General features: G+C 35.7%; 1 protein-coding gene across 1 annotated transcript in view; it reads left to right on the plus strand.

Moving 5' to 3' along the window:
- The window catches only part of KCTD3_2 (BTB/POZ domain-containing protein kctd3), a 31,822-nt gene extending 18,203 nt beyond the window's left edge, over positions 1–13,619 (plus strand). The window contains exons 14-18 of the mRNA XM_051209016.1: positions 53–734; positions 2,622–3,095; positions 7,438–7,570; positions 10,288–10,408; positions 11,459–13,619. Of these exons, the coding sequence (XP_051073033.1) occupies positions 53–734; positions 2,622–3,095; positions 7,438–7,570; positions 10,288–10,408; positions 11,459–11,796 (1,748 nt within the window). The 3' untranslated portion in view covers positions 11,797–13,619. The remainder of the gene's footprint in view (positions 1–52; positions 735–2,621; positions 3,096–7,437; positions 7,571–10,287; positions 10,409–11,458) is intronic.
- The last annotated feature ends 3,082 nt before the right edge of the window (positions 13,620–16,701 follow it).

Genomic DNA, 16,701 nt, shown 5'->3' on the forward strand with positions numbered 1-16,701 from the left:
GCTTACTTCAGATAAGTAATGTTTTTACATCGAAATTTTCCTTTTTTTCTAGTGTGCAATGAATTTCATCACGTCCGTACATGGAAGGTGACACGTTTCCGTGGAATTATCAGTACACAACCGAGTTCCACACCCGTAGGTTCATTTCATATGACTATACTGGATACAAATAATGCCACACAACAATTAGTCGATTGTATTTTAGAAGCTGCTCAAAAATGTCATAAACAAAATTTGAATTCAACAACACAGAATGAAATAGTTCGAGCTCATTCTGTCCTTGGCACTAATTTATCACGTAATAATAATAATAATAATAATAATAATAATAATAATAATAATAATGATACAGTTAATGATACATCGAATCGTATCAATCCCTTATCTTACAATTCGTCCCACCGGCATCCACATGGTTCAAATTCACGTTCATCTAGTGCTCAAGGTGTTTCGCATGATTTATTGACTTCTCCATCAACATCCTCACCATTATCATCATCTCAATCTGATACTCACCAGCAAAATAATTTCAACGCCAATATGTCAGCTGTTTGTTCATCGAATAGACTTCAGTCACTTGATATATCATCAAATATAATTCAATCGAATTCGTCTAATGCTCTTAGATCAAATCTAGGTAATGAAGCAGAAGGACTTGGTGATATGTTTGCAAATACACAATCAGATATCGTTGTTCTTCCACGTACAACATGGCTTCATGAAGATGCCTCTGGGTAATCCATTTTTATATATCACGTGATATATTTTAATTCTTTGTTAGTATATACATATGAGCATTTTAGAAATATAAAAGTAACTAACAGATACTTACTACAATGATTCTCCAAGCCTTAGTGTTGATCTAATTCTATCTATCTGTCAATGTTCTGTTAACAATTCCGAACTATACAACTTTATGTGACACTACATTTACTTTTGAATTTCTTGCTATTCACCTTAAACAATTAACTTTAAATGAATTCATTATATTCCAATCTGTATACATTTGTTGTGTACAAAATATCACGGCAAAAACGATCGAACTCAAAGAAGAGTAGTTTAAATACTATGATCCAAAAAAGACATAATGTACATGAGTATGAAAAATATCAACTACAGGATAATCCAAATCAGTACCAATTAAATTAAATTCCATATCCGTTGCATAATTGAATAACTGTCTAAACTCAATCGTTAATTGGATGACGCGATGGCATTTAAAACGAAATGTATTGAGTCCGAGTCCCAAACTGGAAATCAGTTCAGAGTTACAGGTACATCTAGCTGATGAGTGGTCGTTTAAAGGCTAAGGGTTTCCACACGAGACTAAATGTCTAGGATTCAATAACCTGTTGCGTAGCGTGAAAGCACTACTAAGGAGTTCCATATAGGGATGAAACAGCCATCCAGTACTTTCAGATTTTCAATGGTGGTTTAACTAAGTTCATTTCGTGATTTAGAAACTACGAAGAAACTAGTGTTTCCTAATGTTATCTTTACTTCATTCACTCAGTTCATTTCTTTTCATATGATACACTCAATAATGTTAAATGCATGCACACGAAATTTTGTCAATTTTAAACATGAAATTCATTTTTCATTGGCTCTGTCTGAACATGTTCGGATGACTAAAATGCAAATATGACAAAAAATTATTTCTTTTCGATTACCTTCATTTTATGGCTGTATACAAGTATATATAGTGCAGATCATTAGTTGATTTTCTGTATAACAGTATTAAAAGTTCAGAAGTATCTATAATACCAATGACAGATTATTTAAGAAGTTAGATTTTCACATCTGGAGATGAATTTGGTTGTACAACCATCGAAAACCATAAAGCCATAGACAGTTATTTCGTCGTAGTATGAGAGTCATCAACAAAGCCCATTCAAAATCCCACCAGAGATCAAATCCAAGAACTTCAGTCTTCGTGATGGAGCTTGATCTTCTGATCATTAATTTTGATACCTATTAGTTTGTATTTCGAACTCCAGCCAATTGATGATTTTTCGCCATTACCATCCATTATCATGGTTGATATCTATCTCACATCGGACATGGTTAAAATACACTGGTCAGTGCTTGTCACTGTAGCTCTGAGAATCACCTTTGGAAACCAGTCTCTGTGAAGGATAATAAGTAAAGAGATAAATCTTAGTAACATTTAACTAAGATTGGTGACTTAATGGTCAAGGCGTTAGACTTTCAATCAAAACTCTGCCTTGAATTTCGTTTCACCTACTTCGGTCTAGTCAGTCTGGTAGCATCATTAGCCCTCACACTTAAAATGTGATTGATACTAAAATACCTAATGATTGTGTTGATTTATTTACTTATATTTTATGTAGGATATAATGACAGCACGAAAAGTTCAAAACGAGGGAGTAATGAATCATTTATAAATCACAATTGTATAGGCTATGTCGGTGACCAATTTAAGAAAATAGGTTTTACGAATTTCTTGTGAACAGGAATGTAAGGCTTGCTGAAATAAATGCCGATGAATTTGGCCGCATTCCATCAAACAACGGTTTATGTACCAATATTAAATATTTTCAATGCTTTCTATTAGCCTAATAATGTGTTATTTATGTGATGATACAATTCTTTTGTATTAGGTTACACAATCAATCCGATAATGAGTTGTGCAGTTCAAATGATCAAACTGATACAAATTCCTCGGAGAATAACCTCAATACTGTGACTAATACCAATACTATTGATAATGATGTTACTAACAATCATAATAGTAATCATCGAGCCAAAAATCGTTCATCATCTGCTTGTAGAGGTTTACAGCAGTCTGTTCGACGTTATGATAATGAATGCACTAATTGTAATAATAATAATAATATCAATATGAATAGTTGTAAAACTAGTAACCAAAATAATAATACCTCTATTACTGATACTTCTACTAGTAATAATCATAATAGTACGCATAAACACACAATTCGTCCAATAATTGATGTGCATAAACATGCTAATAATCCTGGTCCATACGGCGAACGAGAAGATGTTTTGGTATTTGTACAAAAATTAACACCTCAAGCCAATCAGTTATTTGTACGTTTAGCTTCTACGGGTAAAAGGTGAGTTGTTTCGATTTTTTATGAGGGAGGGAAGAGGGGTGGGAGTTGTTATTTTTTGTGCTTCTTTAAAATGTATTTTATCGGAGATTTTGAGAATGCATTTTTGGGGTTGTCACCAGTATCTATAATCTTTTTTTAGAATTTATACTGAAAGCGAACCGAATTTTTGTATACAGCTATACATAATGCATTACATTTATTATCATGTTTCTTTTTTTATATTCGTTTGTATTTGTCAAATAAGTTTATATGAGATTTCACAAACTTTTTTGACTATTTAATCTAATGGTGAGATTTCTCTAGTGATATAAGTAGTGGAACTAATATTTATCTCACTTAAATGATTCCTAGATTCCATCGGAATAGATTTTAAAACGACTTATATCAATCTGGGCCGTCTTTGGTGCCGTTAGTATTTTCCGTAAGTATCATCATTTCATTCGGTTTGTGTTTCACCTCAGGTAGTGTGAGGGCATACAACCACCTCTCTCCATTGTTCCATTCAAGCAGTGGGGTTAGACAGGCTTGCCCGATGTCACCATTCCTCTTCAACTTTGCCATCGATGACATTATGGAAACAGCTCTGATGGATGTAAGTAATGGTGGTGTGGATCTGTTGCCTGGAGAAAGACTTCTCGACCTTGAGTATGCGGACGATATTGTCTTACTGTGCGATAATGCCCAAGGCATACAATCCGCACTTAATCAGTTGGCAATCAGTGTCCGTAAGTATGGTATGTGATTTGCACCTTCGAAGTGCAAAGTACTTCTACAAGACTGGCAGGATTCTAATCCTGTACTCACTCTGGATGGTGAGCAGATAGAAGTAGTCAAGAAGTTCGTGTATCTGGGTAGCTGCATAACTGCTGGTGGTAGCGTGAGTGATGAGATCAATGCACGAATAGTGAAAGCCAGAGCGGCTTATGCCAATCTGGGCCATCTTTGGCGCCTTCGTGATGTTAGTCTGGCTGTAAAAGGTCGGATCTACAACGCGTCGGTGAGAGCAGTTTTGCTCTATGCTTGTGAAACCTGGTCTCTCCGAGTTGAGGACGTTAGACGACTCTCTGTGTTCGATCATCGCTGTCTCCGAAGGATTGCTGACATTCAGTGGCAACACCATGTCATTAATACAGAGGTTCGGCATCGTTTGTCCGGGCGCACAGACGATAATGCAATTGGTGTCACCATCTTGAAACATCGACTTTGGTGGCTTGGACATGTTGTACGAATGTCGTCCCAGAGAATTCCACATCGTGCATTGTTTGCCGACTCTGGGACTGGTGGGAAAAAGCAGAGAGGTGGTCAGTGTATGACATGGTGTCGTGGGATGAAGGAAAGCTGCAAAGGGCTGGCTTCTGTTGGACCTTGACGACTCCCTGGCTGGGGTCCGAGAGATGGTGCGACACAGTGGCTAGAGACGTTATCAGATATGGCTGAGAATAGAAGCCAATGGCGATCTGTGGTCGTTATTGTTCTTTTCTTTGTCGCTCCTTACCTTCCTTTTTTTCTCTTCCCATTCTCATTGTTTTGTGTAGCGCATATATATTTGGTGCCCGCTTGTACCAATATTTATGTTTTCAAATAAAATAAAATAATTAGTGCCGTTGTGGTATAAGTCTAGGTGTAAACGATCGTGTCTACAATGGGCCGGTCAGAGTAGTTTTGCTGTATATTAGTAAAACCTGGCCTCTTCGGGTCGAAGATTTTCGTTGACCGATTTTCGATCCTAGAAGGATTGGTGGCATCCAGTGTGGACACTATGTTCATAGTGCTGAGATTTGGCAGTGTATATTTGGGTTGTGTCGACGGTAACTTAATCGGTGGCATCATCTTGAAACATCCTCTTCAGTAGCCTGGTCACATTTTACCAATACCATCCAACAGCTTTTAGATTGATTATTATTTTCCGACGCTGATACTGAAGGGATTGATCTCAGAGTTCATCAGTTCGTAACACGATGTCGAGGTGCGAAAGAAAGCTGTCTAAAACAATCATCTACTGCCGGTGACCATAACAACCTGGTTGGGGTCCCTAAAATTTTTTAACTCTACCAATTAGGGAACTGCCATCCATGGCTTGGAATAGAAGAAAATAGTCTTCTTTTACACTCTTCATTTATTCCTCGTGAAATTTAAAGAAAAACATTCAGGGGTTGGATAACGAATTGACTGACTATATGAATATATATTAGAAGTTTGAAGCTATTACTTTTGTACAAAATATCCAATTGTAAAAGTATGTAGTTCACAATACAATCAATCATTATCCAGTTCTCCTTATTTTGTTATTATTTATTCTCATACTAAATTATTCTTTAATACTAGGGCACTGCTGATTAAGTATTTTCGCGCCACAACCAAATTAACAACAAAGTTTATTGAAATCTTCGTTTCCGATTCTTCATTAAGCAGAAAAAAAGTTGACTTCCTAGATATATGTTTTTAACAATGTTTTTATTGAAAGTAGTTTAATCTTATCCGTATTCAGAATAAACACTTAAGCTTAGAAACATATTACCTCACGTTATATTTACTGGAATCAGTTAACTGATGTCGAATAAGTCGAAAGATTGGCTTGGCTTCTCAAAATATTTATATATAAATACTAAGTTGTTCTATAACAAATAAGAATAAGTTTGTAAGCAAAGATGACAATATCGGGGCAATACGCACAGTATGCACTTATACCATTAAGAAGTTGATCAATGGCAGTCCTAAACAACGACGAGAAGCTTCACGTAAACAATACCAAGTGAATAATAAATTTGTGTTAAACTTGCGTTCAACACAATGAACGTAACAACAATAGTCGAATCTCAATTCATAAAAGCGTAGAAAGGACTGGTTTAATCTAGTTCAAAAGATAAAAAGTATATCAAACAATAAAATTACATTCTTGTATTGTTTGTTTGAATCTTCTAATTGATGTTTAGGACTGCAATTGTTCAGTCTCTTATTGGCATATATACATCCCATGTGGATTGCCTTTATTCACAAGCATTATAAGCAAAGATGGATGGTGTCTAACAGTTGAATCCAGAACACGCCTTCCATTTGATTTCGAACTCTTCAGCTGCATGAAACCCGCGTCCTGGATTCCATTGCTTGTCACCATCCATCTTTACTTACACTATGAAAACAGTTTGCAATACAATGAAGGAAATACATTTTAGTTACTCATAAGTAATATATAGTTATATATAGTAAACAAATTCTAAAAGAAATAAATCGTTCGCTTTAGATTGAAAAGGATGTGAGATCACAATAGGCTATAAATTTACTGAACTTATTTAATCACAAATTATAATTAATAGAAGAAAATTTAAAATTCATTTGATTCAGAAATTGACTGGCTTAAAAAATATACTCTTGATAATATCAAGATTTCAACAGTTGAGATCATGAGTCAATTGAAGCTAGACCACCATGGAAAACCTGGAAGCACTGGACGGCCGTTTCGTCAATTGATTCATGATCTCAACTGTTGAAGTTACTACAATCTCCACAGAGTCCCTTCTGATAATATCAAGATTGTTAATAATTCCTACATGTTAGATTCTCTGCTCGGTTACAGTCAATTACGAATAATTTCCGCCTCAACAATTGTATTTTGACAGATTGAAATCATGAGTGAATTGAAGCTAGACCACCATTGAGAACCTGGAAGCACTGGACGGCCGTTTTGTCCTAGTATGGGACTCCTCAGCAGTGCGCATCCACGATCCCGCACCACGCGGGGCTCGAACCCAGGACCTACTGGCTTCGCGCGTGAGCACTTAACCATTAGACATTAACACCGTTGGATGCCGGCTCAGTGGTCTAATGGTTAAGTGCCCACGCGCGGAGCCAGTAGGTCCTGGGTTCGAGCCCCGCGTGGTGCGGGATCGTGGATGCGCACTGCTGAGGAGTCCCGTACTAGGACGAGACGGCCGTCCAGTGCTCCTAGGTTTTCCATGGTGGTCTAGCTTCAATTGACTCATGATTTCAATCTGTGAAAATTTCTAAAAATCTCCACAAACCCCTTCTGATAATTGTATTTTAATTGAACCTTTACGTTTACGTAACAATAATTGACCACATGGAAATATATATATATATATATATATATATATATATATATATATATATATATATTGACATTAATAATCTCATTCTATGACATTTACCACACTATAGAGAGCTCTTATTATGAGAAGTTGTGAAACATTTACGAATTCATTCTCCATGACTAATTAGTTTAGATTGTAATAAAGAGTTTATGAAAGGGAATGTTATTTATTTTTCTTCTTACCATCTCCTTTATTGACTTATTTATTTACTTTTCTTTAAAAAAATAATAAAGGATATGTGTTATTCACTCTGTTGATCGAAGTTCTATCACTTCGTTTACTGTACATGAACATGATGGATTTAATCGAGTTGGTGCTCATCCAAGACGATATATATTTACAGGTCATTCAAATGGTACGATTCAAGTAAGTGAAATCTATAATTTTTTGAGTTTAGTATTGAAAATTGGTTGATATTAGAAATTATTAACTATTAGATTCTAACTGAATGCTTTAAATGATTATGCGCTCATCACAATATCCGGAAGTCTTGGAATCTATTTCATAATAGACTAGTGAATACTCATTTATGAATAATCTGACATTAGTACAAAATACCTTTTATGTCCTGTAGCCCATCATTTATTACGTGAAAAGATCTCCAATCAGAACATTGACTTATATGATCCTGTTTCTGTAGTAAATCAATGATTCGTTAGACATCACGAGAAGTCTTGAATCAACCATGAGTTCTTATTGGCTCTTTCCTCTTAGTCTTCCGTGTTGAGTACAGAACATAATCTCAGCTTCCACTGTATGAATCGTATATTTCAGATATACGCAGTTTATATACAAGCAAATCAGACCACAACTAATAAATCGAGAATATAATCTAGTTACTTAATAGTAACCCAATAAGAATATATGTAATAATAGTCCATAAATAATTCCTAGTAGTCACCATTCATTTATTCTTTGTTAGGATATAACAATACTTGTCTAGTGTGTCCTGATTTTCAAGTTGATATCGTTTACTGATGAACAGACCTTTTTCGTTTTTGTTATAACTTGTGACCTGTGTGCCCTGTTGATGGATAATGTAACGATACCGCCAATTAGAGAGCAGTGAATTATCGATCGGATCAATGAAGCGTAAAAACCATACGAGCAATCTAAATTCCTTATTGGTCCTACTCTCAGAACACCAATTTCAGCCTCTGTAATATGAATCATTTTATTTCAAGCATACTGGGTTTATATACCAACCAAACAGACCACAACGTACCATAAAATAGAAAATAACATTTGTACAAGAATTAGCCAAATGTGGCTGTGAATGTGGGAGGTAGTAATTAATAGACAAGGCATAATTCAAGAATGGTAAATCGTATAATAATAGTTTGTAGGTCAAAATAAAGCTCATAATAAGAGGAACACAAATATGAATAGTTTAGTTACTTAGCAATTATACGATAAAAATATACGCATATTATTAGTCTATAAATGGATCCCAAAAGGTATTATTCAATATTTTTATCGGGATATAACAATTTTTAAAACAAGTTTTTTTCTATGTTCTATCCACCTAAGCCCGGTTATCTTTGAATACGATATTTGTCTATTAAATTACGGTTTATTGGAATTCTGATTCAATCGGAAGTTAGTTTACATCATTGGATAATTATGGGAAAAAAACGAGACAACTATTTCATCTTAAGTTGTAGTCATACGTTTGTGTTCACTTCACTCAAAAAATCTATTCGGTGTTGTGAACTTAAGACCTTTTTTAATTTTCAGTTAACTGATTCGACAGGAACTTGATTACGAGTGTGATGAGGGGCAATGACGCTATCCGGCTCCCTAGATCAAAGTAGATGTGGCCAGGTTTGAACTTGTGATATGATGCTTGAAAGTCGAACATGTTAAATACCAGGCCACTGCTTTTGTACATTAAACAAAGAAAGATTAATGTTAACTTTTTTAGATCACATTTATTAATTGAAACTATTTTCTTTAAAATTGGTTAGTTATTTTTATTAACCGTTTTTATTAATATACATTTTTTAATGGCTGTTACATCAACACCTTACACTGTCAGTTATTGCCCCCAAATGCCCTAGTATGGCCAAGGGTGGGGAAAGTCAGCTCTTCCTCTCGAAATGCTCACACATGGCCTCGTACATGCAACCACTGACAGGGAAGTCCTACTCACTGCATTCTCGGGGCATCACTGTTGTTTACGAAATTCAGAGGAAAAAAAGCGAATGTCCGGTGATTTAACCGGACTGGTGGACATGCAGAATCCACCTAGGGTAATTGGAAAACCCTGATTCCAAATTAATGGTACACATGTGCTTCAGGATCCTGAGGAAACAAATGGAGTATGAACCAGTCGTCGGTCACCACCCACCATGAGGTTGCATCTCCTTAGGTTGCTCCACTGCCTTGTGGATCAGACCTTTATGTCGAAGGCCCCGCGTGTAGCCCCCTAAGAGACCACCTGCTTCGGTTTGGGCACCTGGGCGGTATCCCAGCACTCACACAAATCGAATAATTTATGTGGCACATATGTATTCGGTGCCTCCTTGCACCAATGGCTATGTGTTCAAATAAATAAATCTGTCAGGTATTATGATCTGAAAACGTACTATTTAAATCTACTTACTAATCATGCACCGCTATTGAAGATCTTAAGTGACATGATTCATTGTGTCGTATGAGCATCTTTTCTTTTTACCCCTGTAGATTTAAAGAGCTTTACTTTTCATAAATATATTTCTCTGTTTCATTCGCTGTTTTACTTACTAACATTAAATTTCTTGATTTTCTGAAAGAGTTTTATTAATTTCGAGTATAATCTTAATCAGAATTGTCCAACTTATTCCCTCCCCTCCGATTTTCAACAATTCTCCAGCTGTCCTCAATTCGTAATGGGAATTATCTTGGGAGTAGTTACATCGGAGAATATTATTTCTTCATTGTTAACTTGATCCCTGGCTGATACTACAGACTATTTTTGGTGCACTAACACTTTCTGACATCGCAAAGTGTTTTATTAAAAAATCTCCCTCCACTTTTTTGTTTATTCAACTAGCAATTTTCCTCAAATATTTTTTAAAAAACTTTTTTGTGCCTAACCATAGGTTTGGGATTTAACAACAGCATTGAATCTTTCAAGAACTGGTTCCGGTTTACCTGGTCCTATAATGACTATTCCGAATTCATCAACAATGAATACAGATGGAACATACAATTTTTCGCACGGTATAGTTTTTCAATATTCTATTTGGATTTTTTATTTCTCTTCCTTTCGATTTTGTTGGAAATAATTCAAAGTGTTTGCATTAATAATAGTTCTGTTTGTATGAACAAGTAACTTATTTTGTAGGTTATATTTACCATAGATTGATCTAAATTGGGAGTACCACTAAAAACCAGAAAGCTCTGAACAGCTCTTTCATCTTTGTATAAAAGTCTTTCGAATTTCGCACTCATGAACCCAACGAGGTCGAATCCAGGACCTTTAGTTTTTGTGTCATGCAATCTCTGAGTAGTACGGTTAGCTTACTGAGTATGATTGTCGTGTTTTAAGTGACTTTATCAGTGCTTATTGCAAATATAAGTAGGCTTTTCTAAATTATTTCACAAGCATTAAGTACGTTACTCTAGTGATCTTGTTTATGATAGGTTGTTTTCACAGGATTTATCTTCATACGCTTTTGGTTTTTCATCGGCTCTTCATTTTATTTTCGGTCTGGTTTTGTCGAGATTGCTGAGTTTTAATTGGGATCATGAATCGCTCAATATTAGACGACGATTGAAAACCTGAAAGCACTTAACGACAGTTTCGTCCTACTATGGAACTCTTCAGCAGTACTTGTCTACGGTTCCGCGCACGAGATTATAACCCAGGACCTTCGATCTCGCCCAAGATCGCTTAACCTTTAAACTACTGATCCGACATTCAACAGTATTGATGCCGAACTTTACCAATCCACGATGTCACGCGACCATCTTTCGTTGTCTTCAATGGGTAATTGCTTGATCACTGATCACGGCTTCTCACCAGAACTCCGAGAATTCTCTCTTGATTCTAATCACTAGTGAACACATGATAAATTTCAGTTTGGGGTTGTAGAGATTGTTGAATTTCATTGAAATCATAAACCGATCAGTGTGATATATATATGGCGTACCATAAATTGTTTTGCTAATAGTTCTTTTTGGTCTTTATGCAATGGATTTTTTAGTCAAAACTGATTGCATCAAATCCAGTGATAACAGGTCAGAAAACATTTTCTCTCTTTACTTTAGAAATCACATCTTATCCTAATGGGATAATTAATAATATGAATTCTTATGGAGGGAACACTATGCTTATGATTGGTGCCAATTCTAATGGATTGTTAAATAATTCAAACAATGTTCAAATTTATCCTAATCATATTTATTATAATAATCAATGTTTATATGGTACAGATTATTATCATAGTTGTTTTATTGGTGGACCGACATCATCGGAATTATTAAGATTATTAGAAAATTGTCAGCTTGGTTTCTCATCTGGTGCATCCAGTATGACAGCTTTATGCTCAGAACGTTTAACACCGGCAGATTCATTAAATTCAATTATTCACCATTCAGGTTTGTGATATTGATTTGGAAACTTTTTCATTTCTCGCCCTCCTACTCCTCCTCCTCCTCATCATCATCATCATAAGAAGATTGTTTCTGAACTATTTATATACCATCACCTTATTGACTTTTTGATTAAATCATCGAAAACTTTATTTTTAATATTATGTAACAATCATATCAAATATATGATTTAGAAAATCTCTTTATTATCTAACTAACTAACACATTGTTCTGTTTGCACAATTTAGGAAACATTATTAATTAGACACAAACTACCAGTTTTGTACTCACTGTATCTTGTCGACCGGTTTATTCTTTATTTTATTTTATTTATTTATTTAATGAATCGAACTGAAAAAAGGGTTACTGTTACTCTCTCCCTCTCTCCCTCTTTCTCCTTCTCCATATAGTATAATCATTGCATTGTCAATCAACATCATTAGATCCTTTTCTTTCTGTCAGTTTCATTCATTTAATTCTGTACTCATCTGGTTATTCTTCTTATTATTTTCTCTTTTTTTCTTCTTCATTCCTTGAAATAGTCTTCAGCATTAATTGGATAGTTTCTTACATTAACAAAGATTAAGTAATACTTATTGTAATGAATAGTGTTATTCATTGTTATGTATGTATTGATTTATATGGTTTGTTAAAAGAAACACTATTCACTTATTATTTCCTGTTTATATATAGTGACAGGGATTACTATTATTATTATTAGTGTATTGTTTAATCCTTTTTTAAGTTATGTAATGAAGATTATATTCTTTACATGATCGATTGATTGATTGTTATTTGTTAAATGATTGAGTGAGTGTTGAATTTACTTCTTGTTTTCTGTTGAAATTTCAAATAGTAAATAATTAGTTTTTAATAGTTGAATTCATGAGTCAATTGAAACTAGACCACCATTGAAAATCTGGAAGCACTGGACGACTGTTTCATCCTATTATGGGACTCTTCAGCAGTGCGCATTTACGATCCCGCCTCCCACGAGATTCGAACCCAGGACCTATTAGTCCACGCAAGCGAGCGCAATGCTGAGGAGTCCCATACTAGGATCAAACGGCTATCCAGTGCTTTCAGGTTTTCTATGGTGGTCTAGCTTCAATGGACTCATGAATTCAGATATTAAAAATTACTATAATATCCACAAAAATCCCTCTCCGACAATAATTGATGCTTACAATTTATGAATATTTAATGTTGTTGAAAGTAAAATTTTCATTTCATTTCATGAATAGTACGTGATATTTTTTTGTTGAGATTACTGAGTATTTTTTCTTCTCCATCTTCAAGTACTTTATTTATTTAATAAAATTATTTGGTTATCATTTTACTTATATTGTCTCGTAATGTGTTCTAGAAATTAGTTGATAATATTATTCGATATCCTCCCAAAAGGAACTCGGCAGCAGCAGTCTCTGCATCAGTAGGCCTCAGCATACACAAAGGGAAAACTAAGGTCCTCAAATTCAAAGCGGAGAACAGCAATCCAATCACACTTGATGGCGAAACTCTGGAAGATGTAGAGTCCTTCACATAACTGGGAAGCATCATCGATGAACAAGGAGGATCCGATGCAGACGTAAAGGCGAGGATCGGCAAAGCAAGGGTCACATTCCTACAATTGAAGAACATATGGAACTCAAAACAACTTTCAACCAATATCAAAGTAAGAATCTTCAATACGAACGTCAAGGCAGTTCTACTGTATGGAGCTGAAACTTGGAGAACTACAACAACCTCCATCAAGAAAGTACAAGTATTTATAAATAGTTGTCTTCGCAAGATACTCAACATCCATTGGCCGGATACCATCAGCAATAGCCATCTGTGGGAGAGAACAAACCAACTTGCAGCTGAAGAAGAAATTAGGAAAAGACGATGGAAATGGATAGGACATACATTACGCAAATCGTCAAACTGCATCACGAGGCAAGCCCTAACATGGAATCCTGAAGGGAAGCGAAAAAGAGGAAGGCCAAAGAACACATTGCGTCGGATAATAGAAGCAGATATGAAAACGATGAATTACAACTGGACGGAGCTAGAAAGGATTGCCCAGGACAGGGTTGGATGGAGAATGCTGGTGAGCGGCCTATGCTCCTTCACGAGGAGTAACAGGCGTAAGTAAGTAAGTAAGTAAGTAATCCCCCCAAAAGAGTAAATAACGTGGTGTGACTTAGCATTAAATGATAAATCGGTTTACTCCACCTGAGTTTTTGTTCACTACATATAGTATCTCTTCCAAAGGGGAGGTTGAGAGGGTGCAGTTCTGTGGTCGACGTTGCAGGTCCGGGAGAAGAAGCGCTAGTTAGTGCAGTCGTATGCAGAAAAGAGACGTCGAGTTGAGTGCTCTGTCGGGGCGAAGTTGGGTGTAGCAGTCGCTGTTGACGGGAAGACGACGCGGGACGTTCCGGGTGATGGGTGGATGTTGGACAAGGCGTTAGACGTCCTAAGGGCTTAGTGGACATCGGGTATAGATTGCCCGGCAGGTCGACTGAGCTACGAAGGTTAGCGAGCCAAGGGTCTCGATATTTTGACGGGGAGTATGGCACAGACTCGCGACAAAGAGGAAATTGACATGACTATCAGAACAAGTGCAGGGGCAACCGTTTAAAGAGGGTTGAGTGTGGTGTATGCTACTAATGCTGTCAGATATAAGTAGTATGTAGAAGCAACCGGAAGTGGAATGCCTGCTAGGCAAAGATTGAAATGAAGAGAACGGGAAGGAAATCGGAGAGCAATCGAAGTAACAGCAGAATTAGAGGAACTGCGCAGTATGTAAAGAATTACACAAGGAAGCTGTGCAAATGATGTGTTTAACGTATGATTGGTGAGACTATAATTTATGGACGAACCAATCAGATTTGAGGTAAGAAGTCTTAGATTTTGGCACGAAATTCATCCATTTATTTGGCTAAATAGAATTTTGGCAGTATAGCTGACGACAGTTGTTCTTGGTAAAAACCCTAAATTTAACTCCTAACTCTAAAGTACAGCTGTAAATCCTGAAGCTAATTCTTCACACTTATTTATAACACAGTAAGTGGACATTACCAAGGTCAATGTAGTGTCACTCAAAGGGCGTCCACAAATTATAATCTCATCGTATGATTTTCATATTTTACCAAACCACTGTATGATTTTGCATTGAACAATAAATTGGTTTTCCCTACATGAGTTTTTGATCACTACAGTACCATTAAAAAGCTTTTGCCGTAATATATATTGATTTAATCATTTTTTTCGGGGCTATTACAACACCATTGAACCCATAATTTCGAATAAAATAGTCTATAAGTTTGGATGATCGCTAGAAGTGAAAATTGAGATGTGCGTTCCGTCCTATTTAGGACGCGCACACTTGATGTTTTAGCATCCCAGAGTTGGTTTTGGACTTGAAACTCTGTTTGTGGCAAATATAAATACCTAATGAACTCTTTCTGTATAGTTATTTGAGAATTTGGGAAAAAAGACAACTGGTTAACCTGTCATGCATTAAATATAGGTTGTAACGATAAATAAAACTGAAGGAAATCATTAAATCCTTTTGTTTCTTTGTTTCTATCACCGAATATTTTTTAAATATTATTATCATCAGCTTTATTCAGTATTATATTTTTGGTACAATATAGAATTCTCAGCGCAAAGTATTTCAACAAGTTTCCGTTTCTTTCTTCTTGGTCGGTCCTGGCGATAAATATTGAGTGATCGCCAGTTAGATGTTAGCAGTTCACTAAATGAACATCTGAATAATGTGCATTCTTTTCGTTGTTTATTGCCAGCAACCACATTGTCTCTTATTGTGTTTTTTGTAACTTTGACAACGAAAGGTTTTACACTTTTCAGAAACGCAGCAGAATAGGTTATGCGATTAATAAACATAATGATATATTAAAACAAACAAAAATAGATAACTTGTTGAAATATCTAGATGGCAGGAACAGGTAGCCCAGATGCTCAAGCAGGCCGCCCTTTATAGTCTTTTGTTATCTAGAATGTCAAAATTAAATGTTTTAGTACCATTATTAATTTTCAAAATCGGTGAGACCATAATTTATGGACGACCTCTGAGCGACACTAGACTGACCTCGAGAGTGTCCATCTAATAACCAAGATCAAATGAGGGTTATAAACCTGTGTGAGGAATCGGAATTATGGTTTATAGTTGATAATTAAAGTTAGAAATTAGATATAGGGTTCTCATCACGAACTGACATCAGCTATAATGTCAAAACTATATTTATCTAAATGAATGAGTGAATTTCGCGCCAAAATCCGAGACCTGTTATCTTATACGTGATTTGTTCGTCCATAAATTATAGTCTCGCCTCAAAATCTTTAGTCGCTTACTAGGTATGCTTCGTAAAAATGTTTACCTTGCACAATCATACAACAAAATATGTAAGGCTCGTTACATACTCAGTTCCTTTCAGTCAACCCAACGTCACAAAAAATCAGACAACGATTAAAATAAACTTTCATCATATGTACATTAATCACATTTGTCAGACCTACAACACCACCATTCACAAAATAATTCCAACACATAATCGAGTCGGCTTCTTTCAAAAGCACATTATAAAGAGTTCATAACAAATGAATGAATCTAATTTTGTTTGAGAATACTACTGACTGAATCTGAAGATTTTAAGTAACAAAACTAAAATATATTCGATATCAGAAGGGGTTTTGTGGATATTATAGTAATTTTCATAGTCGAGATCATGAGTCATTCGAAGCTAGATCATCATGGAAAATCTGGAAGCACTGTGCGGCCGTTTCAATCGAGTAAAGGACTCCTCAGCAGTGCACATCCACGATCTCACGTCGAGAGATTCGAACCCAGGACCTATCAGTCTACCTCGCTAACGCTTAACCACGGAATTACTAAAATTACTATAATATCCACA

The sequence above is a fragment of the Schistosoma haematobium genome, chromosome 1 (assembly GCF_000699445.3).
Source record: "Schistosoma haematobium chromosome 1, whole genome shotgun sequence".
Taxonomy (NCBI): Eukaryota; Metazoa; Platyhelminthes; class Trematoda; order Strigeidida; family Schistosomatidae; genus Schistosoma; species Schistosoma haematobium.